The 14,403-nt window shown below is 38.4% G+C and overlaps 1 protein-coding gene and 2 non-coding genes across 4 annotated transcripts; 1 reads left to right on the top strand and 2 right to left on the bottom strand.

The window, feature by feature from the left end:
* Positions 1-373: 373 nt before the first annotated feature.
* Trnas-uga lies at positions 374-455 on the bottom strand. Its single transcript has one exon. It is a non-coding gene; the product is annotated as a tRNA-Ser (tRNA).
* Positions 456-2,209: 1,754 nt separating this feature from the next.
* Trnas-uga lies at positions 2,210-2,291 on the bottom strand. The gene has a single exon. It is a non-coding gene; the product is annotated as a tRNA-Ser (tRNA).
* Positions 2,292-4,355: 2,064 nt separating this feature from the next.
* LOC120624195 (E3 ubiquitin-protein ligase RNF34) lies at positions 4,356-14,100 on the top strand. Of its 2 annotated transcripts, none has more exons than XM_039890585.1 (7): positions 4,356-4,839; positions 5,633-5,824; positions 6,410-6,493; positions 8,272-8,472; positions 9,636-9,803; positions 10,064-10,249; positions 10,463-14,100. In XM_039890585.1, the coding sequence occupies exons 1-7, from the start codon at positions 4,605-4,607 to the stop codon at positions 10,636-10,638; spliced, it is 1,242 nt and encodes a 413-aa protein (XP_039746519.1). In that variant the 5' UTR covers positions 4,356-4,604; the 3' UTR covers positions 10,639-14,100. The 2 variants fall into 2 exon arrangements, with proteins under 2 accessions (XP_039746519.1, XP_039746518.1); XM_039890584.1 differs by having other exon boundaries at positions 9,618-9,803.
* The last annotated feature ends 303 nt before the right edge of the window (positions 14,101-14,403 follow it).

Below are 14,403 nucleotides of genomic sequence, written 5' to 3'. Positions count from 1 at the left end.
CCAGCAAGCAACTCTAACTTTTCTAAGTTATGTGCATTTTAAGCAATTACAATATACTTGCTTCGGTGGTGAAGGAAAACATCGTGAGGAAAACTGATAGTTCTCCATAATGGCGTGTGGAGCCCACCAATCCGCACTGCGCCAGCGTGGTGGACTGCGGCCTTAATCCTTTCTCGTTGTGTGTCCCGTGCACTGTAGTGGGCTGGTATTTGGTCGATATGACGTTTATGTTGATTCTAGATTCATAAACTAAAAACCTATGGCTATGATGACTTCAAATACGTAGGTAGCATCTGGGACTTACCCGCGTAACGAATAATAATAAAAAGACTAACTGCTAAGCACTTGCTCAAATAAAATAAATAAAAAAGTTCGCTGAGGACAGGATTCGAACCTGCGCGGGTATAACCCATTGGATTTCAAGTCCAACTCCTTAACCACTCGGACACCTCAGCTGTGGATAACGGGCCCAATTTTAAAACCATTAATTTAACTTATTCGTATTAAAACATGATTGAACCATTCAGTCCCACCCTTTATTTGCGCAAGTGATTTGAATATTGCTAGTAGGTGAATAGGTTTGGGCAAAACGTAATACTTCCTTCAAAACAGAGTCCACTGTAAGCGAATCGAACTTATTATTATAACATCATTATATTACCTATTACCGACCCACTACAGAGCACGGGTCTCCTCCTACAATGAGAAGGGTTCAGGCTTTAGATCATCACGTTGGCCCAGTTTCTGACTCCACACTGGTGGACTCCACACGTCTTTTGAGAGCATTATGGAGAGCTATCAGGCATACATATCAGGCATATAGGCTTTGACGGCCGATTGGCGCAGTTTGCAGCGCCCCTGCTTTCTGAGTCCAAAGCCGTAAGTTCGATTCCCACTATTGGAAAATGTTTGTGTGATTAGCATGAATGTTTTTCAGTGTCTGGGTATTTATATTTATATTACTTATATTTAATTATGTATAATATTCATAAAAATATTCATCAGTCATCTTAGTACCCATTACACAAGCTACGCTTACTTTGGGGCTAGGTGGCGATGTGTGTATTGTCGTAGTATATTTATTTTTTTATTTATTATTTATACAGGTTTTCTCACGATGTTTTTCTTGACCGTTGAAGCAAATGATTTTTTAACTGGGTCATATAATTATATACAAATAATTGATTTGATAACAATAAAATTAAAAATATCAAAAATCCCGACTACGTTAAAAGTGCAGTAAGAGTTAAAATAAAAAACACTATGTGAATCGAATCATATAATTACAATTATCTATTAATTTATTTGGATTGTGAAGAAATATAGCTAAAAGTTAAAGACTTCTATAATATTGCTTACTATCCAATCACAACGTGCTAAGAACGTATGAAGTTAAGAAGGATTTGAATAAAACTTGACCATCCCGAGCCTGTCTGAAATCCAAGACAGGGTCGGTTAGTCGGTCAGTGCTGCGCGAAACGAAAATTCCGGCAGGCGCCAACGCTTGTGACGTCACTAGCGATTAGCTTAATACCAATTATTATCAGGCAAGTGAGATTGTATTCAACGATGTTTTGAGTGTTGAAACTTCGAAAGACTATAACATCAGAATCTATTCGGTCTCGATAAAATGTTCCTTTAATCTCTACTGTCGAATTTTAATTCACAAGGTGTCTTACGACACCCGTAAGTAGGGCTCGTCCAAGGTCCTGAGAGCATTGGAGATAATCCAAAATCCAACAATTAACTCATTTCTACCGCTAAGCAGCATTATTGCAAAGCTGTGTTCGGTCTGAGAAGCGTGGCGCCGGTTTTATTACTGGCACATGGGGCTTATCACCTACGCCTCAGGTTGATGGACACAGGGCGGCATGTTTCAGTGCGAGTCCCTTGCATACATTGCTAAGTGGTTTTCCACTGACCATCTGCTTGGCCCGTCCAATATACCTATCTACAAAAAAAGAATAACTCGATATCACTCTAACAACTAACTTGAGGTACAAGTCTTGAAGGGGGCGCTCTTACGTTCATTGAACAAGAGATACAAAACACAAATCGAAATCGATGCGCCAGAGCGGTCGATAAAATACTCATTCAATTAGTATATCAGTTTGGACAGCCAAATATTTTGTAAAATTGTAAGTGTGTTAAAAAAATATATAAATTTCTAAAATGGAACAATGATTGAAAACTATAATAAAAAAAAGTTCGCTGAGGACAGGATTCGAACCTGCGCGGGTAGAACCCATTGGATTTCAAGTCCAACTCCTTAACCACTCGGACACCTCAGCTGATATCCTCTATGACGAAATTTAAGGCTGCTTTCCAAATCATATATATACGAGTACGAGTACGTATATCTCATAGACGTACGTAAATCAACATAATATTAACACCTATTGTAGAGTTATAATATTTGCTTATTCTAATTTTACGAAATATGTTTTCGAAGCTCAAGTTTGAGTCTGCAAAAAATTTACTGGGCTCATATTACTTACCTACCTACTTACAAAAATCTTAGTTTGCCAATAATTAATAGACACTTTTTAATGAAGCAATTTTATTTAGTTAGTCTAATTAATATATATTAATAATTATTGTATATAAAGAAGTAACTGTAAATGATCCACACAAGTCTCTAATATATTATTAAGATCCTGCTAGATATCAATCTACTTACAAGAACCCCTACTAACTTTTTTACAACGCCGTAAGAAGAACACGATAAGACACTTAAGTGTGATTACAATAGTTTTAGACCGCCAACCCATATTGGAGCAGCTCTCTCCTACGTCGAAGGAGGACTGCGCCCACCTGCGGGAAATTAACAAACTGAAGATGATTACTGTATTAAATAAATAACGACTTTATTGTGTTGTTAAATAGTTAAATAATGACAGCTACTATTGCAGTGCTTTCTTTAAACTTTAAACATTTTCTATAAGGATGTACTAAGTACTACTTTTGGACCTCCGAATAAAGTTAACAGTGTCGAGATTTGTGACCAACAGACAATATTGTTTCGATTTCAGTGATTAAAGAATAAGAGGTGATTTTATTGGGTACCTAATGATTAATTGCGATTATCGCAGTTGTGATTATTGACCGAATGTATGAAAGTATTATCGCCTAAATAGCGTAATTAAGACAATAGTGGAACAGGGTTTTTAAAAACGCAGCAATCATCATATATTTCGTTTTTATTTTATTATTCGACGATCAACCATTCTGATCGACGAAATAGTATATTCGATCAGAAGGTTGATCGATTTATAGCATTGGACAGTGGGATTAAGATAAAATAAGTATTTAATATAGCAGAAGAAAGAAGACGCCTTATATTAATTAATAGCAATTAAGTACCTTAAGGATTGCTATCAAAGTTCAAGAAAAACTGAAAAAAGTGAATAACAATACTATGATCAAAGTTCCATTTCTAATATCCATATATAACTGATAAGCTCTCGAACAGTCAGATAAAGAAAGAATTTAAAATACCTTATTTGTTTTACAGGCTATTGTACAATTTTTTTGGGTGAAACTTCTTAGGCGACGCCACGCGAATCAGCGATGTGATAATTTTTCTGATGAAAACTGCAAAGCATGTTTTTTTCGCGTGAGAGAGAAGAAGCATAATATAACGTAGAAAGATTGAGAAAGAGAGTTCTACATTGTACACATAAAGAATAATTTCACTTCTCGTGCTTTGTATTATTTTTTTTCTATATTATTTTTGCTGACTTAAATTTTGATAGGATAATATCCTATTCATAAACTTAACGAGGCCAATCATCCAATGGTCACTTTCAAAACTAAAAGGCAAATGTTGGATAGAAGCAGGCGTTACTTTGCGGAAATTCATGCTATACTATGAAATTAAGCTTAATTTGCTATACTCCGCGAAAAGCAGTAGAATCTGTGTGTTGTAATGCTGTATGTGTGTAATTTATAATTTCTTCAATCCTTATACTCCACGCCATACAGATCTTCGGCACGTGCAAATCCTTTACGCACGTTTCATTCTGAAACCGGAGCATCTTCAGAAGATGTTGACTTTACAATCTCTTCATTGTTAAGTTCCACTTTTCGCGAAGTATAGACAATTAAGCTTAATTTTTATAATAAAGGCAAATGAATGTAAAGCTTCATCTGAAGGTGCCAGGGATAGAAAATCTGAATTATGCAATTGGGTTTTTATTAGAACTATATAGGGATGCCTTTTTTTAATCAATTCTCAGAGTAATCAATCTAGAGTCAAAGAGTAAGTAAACACTCGATCTCAGGTCTCTGGCTAGAGTCTGTGGCTGTGGCTGTCAACCTGTCAATATGATATCTGTCATTTCATGATGGCCGTTCTGTGATGTTTTGGTTTTTTTGTTCTGCAAATTTAATTTCATTTTACCATCAATTACTATATAATTAAACACACAAACAACGGAATTTGGCAATAATTAATTGTGATATTATACCTAAGATGTGTTCAGTGTACGTAAAACGTGTGGAACTGTGAAGTGGCCGGGCCTCCCCGAGTGGCGACTGGCGAGTACATCGTTAGCTCCATTGGAGTATGCCGTGCGCTCGTGTGCGGCCGCGAGCGCTGTAAGATGCCGTGCGAGAGCTGCGCCGTGCAGTTCAGCGTGTTCAAGCGGAAGCGCGCGTGCTCGGAATGCGAGCGGTTCTACTGCAGTGGCTGCCTGCGGCGCGGCGGCGGCACCATGTGTGCAGCCTGCCGCGTCCTCAGCACCCGACCCTTGGCCAGGCAGTACATCGCACACCTTAAAGTCCGGGACCTGCAATACTTTCTCCAACGGCAGAATGTCTCCACCAGAGGATGTGTAGGTAAGTGATCATTTTAAACATTTCTGGAGTATTCAGTTGAAAACAAGTTGATCTGCCATTGATGAATTCATTGAAGTAACCATAACTTTGTGAATATTCTTTCAGTAATATGGTATAGGTTTTTAAACAAGATTACAATGCAAAATGCAATAGAAATTTAGTTTAAGGCAGTTTAATGAGTGTTAGATTTTATTCATTTAGTTATCTAAACTGTATAAAAATTAATATAAAAATTAAGCCATTGGCTCAGAAACATTTGAAAATGGCTCAAATAATTTGAATAATTGATTCTGTTTTATTTGTCCCTAGACTGAGGTTATTTAGGAAAAATCTGAATAGAGAAAAAAAAAATTGTTATCATTGTATAAGTCTTTCTCCTCCCTCTTCAGGTTCTTTTGACTTTCCAGGACTGATGGCTTAATATTCTTTCCAAGCAGTCAGTAGTAGTTAAAGGCCAAAAATGATAATAACAATAAATGCATTATTTATGTGTGATCCGTATTGATAAATACTATATCAGTATATGTTTTGAGCTTTCATCAGTAGCCCATAACAGCCCACTGCTGGACCAAAGGCTTCTCCCAACTGGAGGGTTTGCTCATTATCATTTATTGCTCGCTTGGAAGATGGGTTGGTGATTGTAGTAGATGATACTAGTTGCACAGAGAATGCTGCTGCCCGTTCTCTGTTAATTTCCATTAGTGCCAACACCTGCAGGAAGTGGGTACAACACAACATAGTAAATATTTGAATGTTTTAAAACAATATATAAAACCAAACACCCCTATTGCAGAGAAGGAGGAGCTAGTGAACCTGTGCGTGTCACACGTCAACAGTGCGGCGTATCGGCGCCGTGGCTCGCGTTCCGGCGCCAGTCCCTTCACCACGCTCAAGGGCATCACCACCAACATCAACGAGTTCATCACATCTGCCTTCGACCTGCGCAATCCCAACACCTCGCAACCTAACACCACTGACTTCAGAAGTATGTGTTCTCCTACCCAGGAACAGACATATTTATGGATTTGGGGTAGCACAATGTGTTTGTGTGTATGTTTGTTACCACATTCTGCAGACACTGCTTGAGGATTTTGATTGTTGTGCTTTTTCTTAATTTAAATGGTGCCCTCATCAATTTGTGATATCCAAATTGTAAATTTTTGTATAATGGTCAATGAATGCATGTCATTAATAAACAGGCCTCTTTGTTAGTAAAATATCCTCGGAATCCCCCATAATTTTCAGAAAAATTGTAACATGACAAAAAAATTCAGCACACATTACCTCTCTAAACTTGCCTGAAGCTGTCAAACTTGTAAAACCACTTTCTGCATTTGATGTTTAATACAGTCTTGCTAATTATTAATTAGTGCTTTCTACAAGAAATGTACAATTAAATGAAAAAGTTGAATTCTTTATTAGCATTACTGCAATGTTGTAACATGATTGCAGTTTATAATACTTTCAAATGTAGCCCAGTCACAGACCATCCAGACTGTGACTGGTCCATTTGGTCTTCACCCTCAACCTAAAAGTTGTTATGGAACAGTTGTTTTCGTTATTGTTGCAGGTAGTTGCAGAAACGCCTCGCACGTCCATTCGCCCACCAATGAACCACCAGATATTCCCGACCGACGCTTCACGCCCACTCCAGGTGAGGAATAGGGATGAATCCAATGTGTTTGATAACTGCAGTGCAGACACTCTTGTGTCGCACAACATCTTGGTTAAACTTAGTAATTGAAACAACTTCATTATAATATGTTGTTGATGATGCTGCAATTTTTTTTATGATCAAATTCTAATCAATTTAAATAGAATTTATTTTCATAAATTTAGAATTGAAAGTTATCAATGCATAAGAAGAATAACATATTTTCTATGCATACAGCATCAGAGAGATTTAAGGAAATTATGAAAATTAGGAATTGTAAAACAATTATGTTATTCTTAGATGTGTTCTTAGTCCATATTTGTTTGTGTTTGTGTCATCTGTGCCCTATGTTGCTGTTTGTCAATAAAAATATACAAATGGTCCTAAGTTACCTAAATAATAAATAAAGATATAATATACATTAAAGATAATTTTAATAACATTAATTTTATTTTCCGTTATGGCGGGAATAATAATAATTAAAATGATGTGCAAAATTTTAATTTGGACACAGTATAAGAAATTTATATATACTGTGTGTGTACTGGCAAAACCACGAGAAATATTGTTAAGAGATGTTATTGGGAGATGTTCTTTAATTACTCTTTATCTTATGAACTCTATGAAGTGTTTTTTTTTTTTATTTGAATGAAATGAGTTTCTAATTATGTTTATTGATAAAAGATGTAACTCCTCAATTCATAAGAGCATATTACTCATATGGCAAAAGACTTTGCGTAGGTTATAGAGAGATTTTGTTGGTATAACTAGCACTCTTCCCACTTATAATGCATATAACTACATAGCCATTATCATTTTTATGGTAGTGTTTTTAGGTATGTTTGTACAGTAAGCTTAAACATTATCAGAAAAAATAATAATCTATAGGTATATATAAAAGAAAGATGTGTAACTAACCTTTTATAACTCAAGAACGGCTATATAGAACCGGAATAGGATAATCAGTATTAAAATATAACATTCATAAAAAAAAAAATGATCCGCGGCACGAAGTTCGCCGGGACTAGTATTGTTATAATAACCATATAGTAGTTTAAAACAATATTTCGATTTCGTATTTCTTTTATTCCTATAATGAAAATAGTACATCTAGCGATATCATGGAACTGGATCGCTAATATTAAATTTCGCATTCGAGCATCGGGATTGTTGTGCAAAATTCCCGTCCTACGATTCATGTGTAGGTATACCCAAGACCATAATATTCCGACTCATCAATGCCAGCTATATTATTGATGATGAACGAGTAGGTACCGGCGAGCCGTCCCCTTGCACAACTTATAAATAATATTGCTTAAACATTGTGCCGCTGAAACCGCAGGATAGGCATAAATCAGCATTACACTACCTGACCCAATCTTGTAGAGGTCGTTGGTGCGCCGACTCTGGTTTAAAACATAAAATACACTTGGGTAAAACTTGATTTAGATCTTGGGATAGCGAGTCATTTTCGCACGTAGAAAGCCCCAATCTCACTAATTTATTTTACGGATCTATTCTAGATCGAAACTGATAAAAGCGCAAATCATTGGAAATACAAGTTAGATTTGTTATTTTCATTAGACTGCCTGATTCTCGAGAAAAGTCGTAAGGTGTGGGCTATTTAACATGAGCCGAGGAAAAAGAAAAAGTTAAAACGGCATTTCAACTCATCATACCAGATTGTCTCAGCCGGCTAGTCCATATTGTTTGATGGCAGGACTATTTTAAATGGATAGTAAACGTGTGTAAACCGCGGGGATAACTTGTATGTGAAGGCGGCGAGCGCGACGTCCGCGTTCCTGCGCCGGAGCAGGAAGCGGCATCGGTGGCGGGCGCCAGCTCGTTGGGCGCCAGTGCGTTGGCCGCTAGCCCGGTGGAGGCGGTGCGCGTGGACACCACGGACTGTTACGAGATCGAGGACCTGGCCGACACCGGCTGGGAGTTCGTGTTCCGGCCCGCGGACCCGCTGCCCAACGGTCAGTCTCGCCAACCAGTAGTTACAGAACCCGGCGGTTTTGTGACTACTATAATACTAATATTGGTGTGTAGCCAGACAGCATCCGCTTATCCTCCATTCCGAAAGACAACGATCGGAGTGTTGATCAGTGAAAAAAACTTAAATTGCATTTGAATATCTGACCTGACCTGATGAATCGTAAATCTATCTTCCGTTTGAGATCCACGGAACGTTTCTATTCGCTTCGTTTCTAGTTGCCATGAAACGACAAAGGAAAGATTTATCTGTACCACTATCAGCTCATCTCTTGCGCAGTTGATTCTTTGTGCATTCTGTTACGATTATTCATATTTATTCAGTAACTCGCTTCATATTTATGAGTAGTCACAGAGTACACAATAACAAAATTATGCAGGTCGCATAAGTGTTTCAGCAGGGTCATGGCGTGTGTCCTCCCACACATGCTACTAGTGCCGAGATTCGTATCGATACAATTTTAGCTTTAAATAATGCGATACCATATTGCGTCATATTACTAGCTAGAACTTATTTTAATATTGTACGGCCCTTGAAAGAATGCCTTTCTGACAAGATGTACCCAACCAAAACTGCCGTTACTATGAATTAGCGTTGAATGTTTTGTATATTTTTCTACTAACAAATATTTTTCCGACGTTGGGAAAACATTCATACGGTAACCATTCTTCGAACCCACCGTATTTGTAACTCACACCAAAAATATTCTCTAATGTAGAAAGTAGTAATATAAATCGACGTCTACTTAATGTCAACACGAATGAAATGCATTTCATCAGGTTCAAATTTGAAATTAAATAATAACAAAAGATCTGTATGACATCACTTATTCTGCAAAATACAGAACGGCCCGTTCGTGCGATCTATAGAATGGGTCCGAGAGTCATTGTGAGACAAATTTAAAGATGTTAGAGTAATGACAGTCTATTGCCAATACATATTTCAGCGTAATATGTAATTCGTAGTTGTTTGTACCAAATTATAGAAAAGTCCAAAGAGTGTCAAAAAAGCTGGGTGTGAATAATTGGTCTAACCAGGTGGCATCTTAAGTAGTTTAAAATGGCAATGTGGGATGGACCGCTCGCAGCCATAGTTTGACGTGCGCATGCACGAGCATGTGTGCGGCAGTAACGCAGGCGTGCGCAGACTCCGACGTGCTGCTGCGGGCGGCGGAGCGCGGCACGCCGCAGCGCGCCGCGTCGTCGCTGGAGCTGCGCAGCGAGTCGGCGCTGTCGGCCGCCAGCCGGGGCTCCGCCGGCACCACCAGCCTGCACGAGGACATCATACCCGCGGAACACAACGACTCCTCCGAAGGTGAGGGTCGCAGCCGTCGACTAATCTGTACGTCTAAACCGAAAACGACGGGGTGCGTAGAATCTTCTTTTCGGATCGCCGGTAGTGTCACTACAAACATACATACTTGAAGTTTCAAAAGTGCTCATAAAGTAGGCCTCGAATTTATTTCAACTTGAAATATATGAATTTGACTATGAAAAAATATCTCAGTATGTGCATAGAGAAAAATAATAGGCATCGTAAGTGTTATATTTCTGCTGGCGACTGGCCCCCCGCAGAGAGCCCCCCCGCGGCGGTGTCGCTGGCGCGGCTGCGGCGGGCGTCGGAGCTGGAGCGGCTGAGCGCCAAGCAGCTGAAGGAGCTGCTGGGGCGCAACCGCGTGCAGTACCGCGGCTGCCTGGAGCGCGCCGACCTGCTGGAGCGCGCCAAGCTGCTGTGGCGCGACCACGCCAAGTACAAAGACCGTGAGTGTCGACCCGCGCTTCCACTCGCGGACGTGGCGCTCGTGGAATACCTCGGAGTGATGCCTGCTTCTATCCAATATTTAAAATTAATGTCGTCCGAGTGGCATCTACCGAGGTTTTCTGTGCCGAACCGATCGCGGCGTTCGCCGGCGCGGCTCCGTCCGTCGCCCATGCTCACGGCCGTCGCTGATAACCGACCCGCATGTCCCGCAGAAGTCGACAACCTGCCCATAGAAGACAGCTGCAAGATCTGCATGGCGGCCCCGCTGGAGTGCGTGCTGCTGGAGTGCGGCCACATCGCCGCGTGCACGGCGTGCTCCAAGCAGCTGGCCGAGTGCCCCATCTGCCGCCAGTACGTCGTGCGCGCCGTGCGCTTCTTCCGCTCCTAGCCGGCGCCGCCCGCGCCTCGTGCTCTCGACCCCCTTTCCCTGACTTCTCCCGAAGGAATGCCTTCCGTTTCTCGGCCTTCTGCCCCTTCCCCTAACTCCTTCCCTCCCTTGACCTGTCGACCGTCGATGCTTCCTACGCCTAAACTGTTTATTATTAGATAGATATACAAAAACAAGAAACAATAATAATGTCAAGAAGTGCCCTTGTCAAATATTAATTGATGACTAGAAACACGGAATTACTTAGTTAGAGCTAGTGATTTGGTTGTTTTCGCATAGTATATAAATAATTGCTGGGCTATATGCCAGCAGGAATAAAGTGAGACATCATTCTACAGTTTATATTTACGATTCAATTTAGCAATTAATAAACTCCGTATGAGGGTCTTTAACGATAAATCTGGGATCAGTTTAGTGCCTAACTTTGATTTCCGATATTCGGTGTTATTACCTACACGGTCGACGTCGAGTCGTGCTATAAACGACTGACGTTTATGTCGATCGTGTGATGTAATAACACACATTTTGTGATAATCAAGTCACAGATTACATTGTTACTAGATTAGTTGTATATTGGCCGTAGGCTGTGGTATCGAATGTGCGGGTGTGTTAGTATCGACTGGTAATATTCTAATAAATACTTATTATGTGTCACGATCAATCATTATAAAAAAACATTTTCAGTTATAATCGAAAGCTCATTCTCAAACGATTATTTATTTAAGTTTTTTAACGAATCAAAATAGGAATTGTTAGTGTAAATATTATTTTTACTCAATACATTCGTAGGTTAGTCGTATATTTGTTTACAAAAACATTGGTTTAGATAATAAACTTCGATTACTAAATTTTTTTTACGTCTATATACAAACTGATTTCATTGAATGGAATATTGTGCCACATTTGAAAATGTTATATATGTACTACCTACTTACCTTTCGTCACAAAAGTTGTTACAGAAATAGATTTTAAGCTCTCACTTAAAATCTATTACTGTTACAACTTTTGCGTCTCTGTCATTTACAATCACACAACACGTCTTTGTCACAGTGTTTGCAAAATAATTCTCTGAAAGACTCCAACGAAAAAAAGTTTATAAAAGAGCTGTACACTGGCTATATATTTTATAGCTTGTTATACGCGGTATAACCACTGTAAAACTCTAATCGAGAAATAACTCTTAACGAGCAAACTGCTTAGCACTTTGAGATAGTACAGTTCCATTCCATCCTTGTCAAGAAAACAACCATTTTCTCCATCTTGCGTGGCTTTTCAGACCTTAAAAATACAATTACTTTTGCCCCTGTTATGGCATTACTTTCACAAAAAAAAATACCTTTTGGAACATTTATAAAAGGTGTATTAATTGGAAATCATGAATCAAAATTGGATAAATCTTATTTTGCCACTTCGGATTATTTTTTCCTATAGGAATGGTCCTAGATAAACATGGGTTTTTGTATATTATATACTCTTTCGGCGCACGGCTGTCCGCATATTAGCCGATGCTGTACGGGACACTAACTAGTGTTCTTTCATTTTGTTTAGAGTCCATGCTCACACCTAGAAGGCCAATAGTACATGGATAAATGGTTGACCAGACGACCAGTTCCAAAGAACGAGTGATTAGTATTCATTTCGTCATTATTTGAAAATAAAAAAATATTTTCGTTCTATGGAACAAGCAAATAAAAGTCCCCACTTTATCTGAAGACGATAGGTTCCACAGAACATATGAAAACTTAACCAAAACTTACTTCGTAGATCAGAATACTCGAGCGTGCTCACACTGTAAGGACAGTTGATATTTTTAGCAAACGACATGTAGCTCATGCGATAGTTGCTGATGGACGCTCACGTACGTGCACGAACAAATGCTTCTAGATAAGTATATTAGTTAATTAGTTATCTGCTCTACCCTTGTCTTGCTCTTGGAGAACGGGAACCAATGACGTATGAGAGAAACGAACTTGCCAGAGTTAATAAAGTGAAAAGGTACGTGGTAAGACACCTGGTTTCTCGATTCATATTTTTCGTAAAGCTTTAAAATTTTTTAGTATTTTTAATAATAAGGCATTCGATGCTAAGTTTCTTCGCACTTATAGTTTCACCCCAAGCAAAAACTGAACCCCTTATGCGAGGAGCGTTGTGGGTCTCAATTATGTATCCTCTATGTATACGTCCTAGCTCTATTCTGTGAGAATCATCTTATCGTCTGACAATAACTAGATTGTTATGATAATAATAAAAAAATTTCAGTACAAAAAGGAATGTTGTCGGGACTTTAGAATCAAGAAGAACCATCAAATTTTACACGTAGTGTGGAAAACACTACGGGTCCCCCCCACAGAAATGTAAAAACTGAATAATTATGAAGAAAGATATTTTTTGATTAAAAAAACAAACATTTATTTCTCATTATTTTTATATTATGTACCTAATTTTGTTTTTATTTACAGTGACGATTCTTTGTACACTAATATTTATTACGGAATACTTTATTTTCATGAGTTGCGATCGAGAGATAAAAATTGTAAATACCTGGAATTAATAGAATGACAAGAAGCAGTAATTCGCAAATGTATGTAAACGGCGTATGTAAGTGTTAGGTTAGCTAAGTGTTTAATGTGGTATTGATATTGGAAAATTTCGATTAGGAACAAATGCTTATTTTATACGGAGACAGGCATATGTCGTTGTACTCTATGAACTTGACATTAAGCTTAACTTGCTATATCCTCGACAATAAGAGAAAACTGAACGATGGCATTTATGTATTTAATAGCCAGACCACAATTAAGTTGCAAAAGCTAAGATTTCAAGACATACAGCTGAATGCTTGAATAAATAATAATTGTTACCTTTAGGTACAATGAAAAATCAAGCATGCTTTAAAGCAACAACTCTTGCCGAAAGTTTTTTTTTGTAGCCCGCTCTTGTAGTGTACAAATTATTTATTGTGCATGCCCTGCCCGTGTGAAATGAGCATTGCTTCTGGGTTCCGTAGATACACGTTCGACGAACAAGCTTTATAGCATACAACGTAGCTATTTGCGACTTTGCCTAAAGGTACAAAAGAGAACATCGAGCGTGTACGCACGTGGAGACCCAGCATTATAATAATATGGGCTGTGTGAAGTTTAGAATAAAAAAAAAACAATACACTTTCTATAAGACTTTGAAAAATGAATTTAAATACCGCTTCTATAAATTCAGCGTTGGTGTAAAACTGGATCTCAATTTGTTATATCAAACATTTACACCTAAAAGCGTTGTGTCGATTTGTCTATTTTTGTATTAATAAATTTAAAACTGAATATTAATTCATTCCATCGAATCGAGCAATTACTCGACACCCATCAAAAATTATTATAATTGCTATTTGATGTGCTCGGAAAAAGTACGAAATGAAATGTTTACGAGGGAGCAGTTAGTGTAAATAAACCAGTTTCCACATGAAAATAGTTTAATTTCCTTTTATCTTTCCATGAAAAATAATTGAGCTACTACAGAAACTGCGTGGTGTTCAAAATAATAGTGAAAGGTCACTTGTGATACGTTTTTAAAAGGCTGTTATAGTTTCCTTAAGATCTGAATTTATTTCTCAGGTGAATTTGCTATTGAATTGCCGTAAAACGACCACGACCAACGATTTGATGTCAACAGCTTACAACTAAAACACCATTCTAACTGCTTTAAGTCTCATGGCACCCTAACTGCTTTAAGTCTCATGGCACCGGCGTTATTCGAACCCACATTTTTGGG

This window comes from Pararge aegeria, chromosome 6, assembly GCF_905163445.1.
Source record: "Pararge aegeria chromosome 6, ilParAegt1.1, whole genome shotgun sequence".
Classification (NCBI taxonomy): domain Eukaryota; kingdom Metazoa; phylum Arthropoda; class Insecta; order Lepidoptera; family Nymphalidae; genus Pararge; species Pararge aegeria.
This window is presented reverse-complemented; position numbering and strand designations above follow the sequence as displayed.